At 44.3% G+C, this 5076-nt stretch overlaps 2 protein-coding genes across 2 annotated transcripts; one reads left to right on the forward strand and one right to left on the reverse strand.

Annotated features, from left to right (window-relative positions):
- Window positions 1–365: 365 nt before the first annotated feature.
- On the forward strand, window positions 366–922 carry V1516DRAFT_688173 (uncharacterized protein; the record flags this gene model as incomplete). The annotated part of the gene is made up of 2 exons (XM_066923774.1): window positions 366–693; window positions 753–922. 2 exons carry the CDS (start codon window positions 366–368, stop codon window positions 920–922), a joined length of 498 nt encoding a protein of 165 aa, XP_066774693.1.
- A 271-nt stretch (window positions 923–1193) lies between these two features.
- On the reverse strand, window positions 1194–4060 carry V1516DRAFT_667024 (Endonuclease/exonuclease/phosphatase; the record flags this gene model as incomplete). Its single annotated transcript, XM_066920779.1, has 2 exons — window positions 1194–1297; window positions 1366–4060. 2 exons carry the CDS (start codon window positions 4058–4060, stop codon window positions 1194–1196), a joined length of 2799 nt encoding a protein of 932 aa, XP_066774694.1.
- Between the last annotated feature and the right edge of the window lie 1016 nt (window positions 4061–5076).

Raw genomic sequence — 5076 nt, forward strand, 5'->3', positions numbered from 1 at the left:
CATCTATCTATATTTAGTGTATTTGCTCTTTTGATCCTATCTTCTATGTTGCCTAATCAGCCAGATTGTATTCTGCGAGCAAGTATCGCAAACACCGGACATCCTCTCTCACCTGATATTAATATCTGATCGCTGTCGTTAATCAATGAAGAACAGTGACTATATTAATAGAGAAAAATTAACAAATAGATGATATGATAAAGTTAGTTGACATGAGAGTGAAATCTGGCTCTTTCATTTGTTATTCTCCCATCTTGTTTAGCTCCCAGCATGAACTCCCAGTGACAGAAAAATTTAAAACCTACTGTCTGGCTCGAAATTCCTTTCCGCGGATTGGCAAGTAAATATCTTAAGCCCTTGCAAATATGCCGTCAAGAAATTCAGTAAATACCCCAAAGCTGGCAGCAAAGCAATCTCGAAAATCTTCAACTGGTCAATACAAGAGACTGCGAAGATTAGCCCACGATAACTCTAGTGGCGGAAGTGTTTCTAAGACTGAGAGTGCTAAAAATATTGGCGGGATTTTGAGAGGTCGAATTCAATCAAATAAGCGAGCAAAAAAGGAAGACCGAAATAAACGATACATTGAGCAGCGAGAGCAGCTGGCTGCTAGAGCTGCCTTGGAGCAATTGACAAGGCGAGACGGGAGCGATCTGAGAATGCTCGACGAAGCTGATGAAGAGCAAGTACTGGGTAAGAGACTCATACTACAGCTCGCCTCAGAAATCTAAATTGACTAATATTTCGCGCAGATAACAAAAGTTATGCTCAGTCTCGGACGCAGACCAAGAAGTTAGAAAGAGAACGCCTATTTGCAGCGGATCGAGTGTCGGGCATTGAAAACGTTCTATTACAGATGGATATTTCCATGTCGGGCCGAGGAACAACACTTGGGGGCCCTGCTATCTCTTCACTAGCGTGAAAAATTGTTTTAATTCGACGTGATAGATCATTCATTTGCTTATTGGAGTTTGGTTTCGATTTGCTAAGTTCGGTTCCTTCAGTGAAAAAATTGGGACGATTAAATGTATTAGTCTATGTACAAAATGAAAACCTGCAATCCGATTGCATTTCAAAAATTCCTGCAAAATTAGCCGATATATGAATACAAAAAAATTTTGCGGATAAAGAACGCCAATTGCCCAATTATTTGTATTTCTCTTCAAAATAGGCTAAAAGTAAAACTTTGTCGATTAGCCAATAAATGCCCTGTAAAATTCAAACCTTCTTCGTTTGTACCGGGGCTTGTCTTTAGCATTAGGCGGCATGCGAATTAATGCCTTGTCAAATAGTTCCACTAGATTATAAATATTAGTTCTTGCGATCTTTAATCGATCAAAAACCCATCCATCCACCCTAACTTACATATTAAGTCAAAATCTATGACAGTCTGCTGTACCTGTTTCAAAAATGCAGCAATAAATATTAATGTGTTGACATTGATACGTGGCATAGCTTCGAAAATGAGAGATACACCGTCCGCTCCACGAATTACCGTATCATATGCTTCTTCAGGAATAATGCCACCATCCACTAATCGAAGAAGCGTAAGAAACTGCTCGGCGACTGAATGAACACCTTTGTTGCCATCATTTTCTAAGGAATCCAAAATTTGCGCGTCAAAATCAGTTCCATCATCTAACCAGTCTCGAATTAGCTGACCCACCACCTCGTCGCCTTGAGGCCGAAAGATGTTCTTTGTTAGTCTGGGAGAGAGATAGTCAACGCATTTCCAAATTTCACAGGGAATATTCAGTTGAGGTCCGCTCTGAGCATTAATATAGCCATTGCGAGCGCCATTTGGCTTCCGAATCATGTCTTCCAAACTCGCACCAAAGCAAGACGGTAGTACATTCCCTGTTAAGGTAATAAAATAGTCTTGCCGGTTAACTATGCGTAGAATGAATATCTCAGAAATCTCAGTGATTCTGATTGGTACAGGTAATGATACGCGAATATTATGACTAGCCCCAGGCGGCAAAGTTCCTTCCACCTCTTCGATTTCCAAAGTAGAGCCATCAAGACGCTCTATCAACCAAGACACTTGAGTGTTGCCAAAATTTTTAAACTTTACACTTTTGGTGATAACAGATAGTGCTTTCATATCTGGACACACTAGTTCAGTTGATTCAACTTCTACCTTTGGACGAGATTCGTTTTCGCGAGCGTCCATATCATGTAGTAGCCTCTTAACAATCTGAGAACGCTTATCTATATCAACAAGCATCGTGCGGAGCTCAAACGTTGCAGCAACGGGTTTATGATCTGATGAAATATACTGTGGGAAAGACTCATAATCAAGCTGTGCAAGCGAAGGATAAGGAGTATAGAATATACGATCCGTATAGGCTGGAATGCGAGCTTTTTCGGACGAATCAAATGCCTTGACGGATCCAATATCATACTTGTAAGTTGGAGGGAAAGAAATAGGTCCTTCTTGAAATCCTACGAGGATATTCTGCTCCTTAATTTCATTGGAAAGTTGGTCCCAGAATAGTAGAGCCCGGTAATCACGTTTGCTAACAAGAGTCTCGACATCCCTTCGTTCCATCTCGAGACGATAATTAAGATCTCCGAGTACAAATACAATTGAATTGATTTCTCGTTCTGGACCAACGTTGTCACTGTTTACCATTGCAGCAGTGGTAACTGAGGTGGAAGTAGTCGACATCGTGGCCGCATTTTCCGAATCGTCAATACTCGGTGGTGTGCTTGATGCCGAAGAATCACCGTCCTTGCTTCCAGCCACCACAGACGAAAGGGGATCTATTTCAGATACCGAGGTTTCCGTCATCGAAGACGTGACATTCTTCACTTGTGCCTCATAATCATCATTGTTATCAACGGAAGACGACGTGCTAGCAAAAAATCGTTCACGCTGTTGGTCATCATCGAGACTTCGCTCATCAAATTCATCAACAAGATCACCATTCTGGAACAACAACTCGTTACGATTCTTGCCGCCATTTCTAGTCTTGCGGAATAAGGTTCCGTTGAAGCGTGGAAGCTCGAGTCGACGACCGAAAGCGCTCAATTCCCATCGTCGTCGCTCAACTGCGGCGGTATTAATTCCAGAAGATAGGTGCATATTTAGTACAGCAAACTCGACACCGGAGGTTCCAGCAATATAATTTTCACCAAGAGTAAATCTGATGCATACAGCACCCTTGTTTCCCCAATAACCAAGAACACCGGTACCAGTGGAAGACAATTGGACATCAGATATCAGAGGAGCCAATTTACGGTGGACAAACATAAGTAAAACCATTCCAAGAAGTTCCGAAGATGCTGTAGTAACATACGACGAACCTAAGGTCGAAAGAATCAGTTCAGACCATCTAGATACTGTAGCTTGCTTTGTAGATAATGTTGTAGCGGTCAAAGGATCGGCCTCCTGCAAACCGATTAGAAAAATGGAGGGATCCTGGGTTTCGCCAGATTCGGAAAGAACGCTTGATCCAAATAGGAGCGGTCTTAGGTTCTCTGCGATTATCTCACCATGAAGATTCCAGGTGATAAGTCTAATCGGCACGGTGCAAAGGTCAACGAATGCGTCCCGTTCTTGCATTAGCCTCGTAGATACGTAATCTGACGAAAGAGGATCTTGATCAGGCTTGCCAGCAGCAAGATTGACTTGCTCTTCTAGAGTCGCAAGAGCATCCCTCCAAGCCATTAGAAATTCAGCAAGAGTAGTCGCATCGTCCTTCGGTATACTACCTATTTCTGTATCTTGCAATTTAAGATACAGGCGGTCGGTATCGAGAGCATCTTCGTCTATGGTAATAGTGTCGTGCACGGTGAGATCAGTTGATTTAGGACAGGAGCTTGAAGAGCTGGAATCAGAATCTGAGCGCTGCGGCGAGGACTCGGAACAGTTTCCGGTATCTGCGGACGGTGAAGACTCGGAAGAGTAGGGACATGCGAGCGGATCAACAGCCGAATCAGCTCTACGTTCAAGGATATAGAAAGGAGTGTCGATTAAGCCGCCAGAACTAGCTTTAGTAGAGGGATGAAAAGTCAGAATATGGGAAGACGTGGTCAGAACGAGAGGGGACGCCATTGGAGCGAGACAAAGATCTAGCGGGCTCAGGAACGACGACAGAAGGAAGTGGCGGAGAGCGACGGTAGCTGAACATGCAGCAGCATCTGATTGCGAAGCTGTAAAACAAGCAGATGAAAGTGAGCAGAGCCAACAAACGAAAGAGAAGAGGCGCACACCAGAGAAAAAATAAAGCAAAATACGAGGCGAAATGCAACAGATGCAAAAGATGCAAAAGCAGGGAGAGAAGGTGCTCTGATCTGTGCCGAGAATTGGAGCAAAGGCAGCAGCAGAAGCAGCAGCAGAAGCAGCAGCAGCAGGGGAAACCGCAAAGAGTCTCAGTAAACGGGATCCAAGGAACGAAGCTGTGTGGCTAGTGAGCGGCTGATCAAGGTCGAGATGGAGATCGGCGATGAGTAGCAACAGCAGCAGCAGCAGAAGCAGCAGGCACTTGGAAGGCGACCAGAGATAGAGGAAGAAAGAAAAATGAGGAGGATAAGAAAAAAAGAGAGAAAACGAGAAAATGGCCAAGCGAATGAGTGAGGAGATCAGAGCTAGAGTGGCTAAGACGACGGTTGCACTCTGGAGGAGGACATCAGTCAGTTACAAGTTGGAGCAGCACAGCACAGCTCAGTGCAGCAAGACTGGCAGTACAAACCTCAGAAGGCAAAAACTTTCTTGGGCCTAATAAGTCAGGGTCCTGCATGAATGAATGGATGAGTGGCCGGCTTCTAAGGCAGACAAATTAAAATTTGGTCCCAAAGCCTTACAAAATCGCCTGCCTGATCAGTCAACAGACTCCGAAACCTGCCTAAAACGGCAACAAAACACCTGGAAAAGTGCTAGCTCCGTTCAACTTCCCGGATCGGCAAGTGACTCTTGAGGCGAATCGCGTGCATGGGTTCGTTCCTGTTTATTTTGGTCTCTAGCTGGCCAGCTGTGCGTTGCCTGATTTAATGGGTTTGAATTTGCTGAAAGCGAGCGCTCCAGCTGAAAGCGAGACTCGCGCGTGTCTCGCAAAAGACGATGTCTCCCGT

Source organism: Lipomyces oligophaga (genome assembly GCF_038497815.1).
Source record: "Lipomyces oligophaga strain CBS 7107 unplaced genomic scaffold V1516scaffold_17, whole genome shotgun sequence".
In the NCBI taxonomy this organism is placed as follows: Eukaryota; Fungi; Ascomycota; class Lipomycetes; order Lipomycetales; family Lipomycetaceae; genus Lipomyces; species [Lipomyces] oligophaga.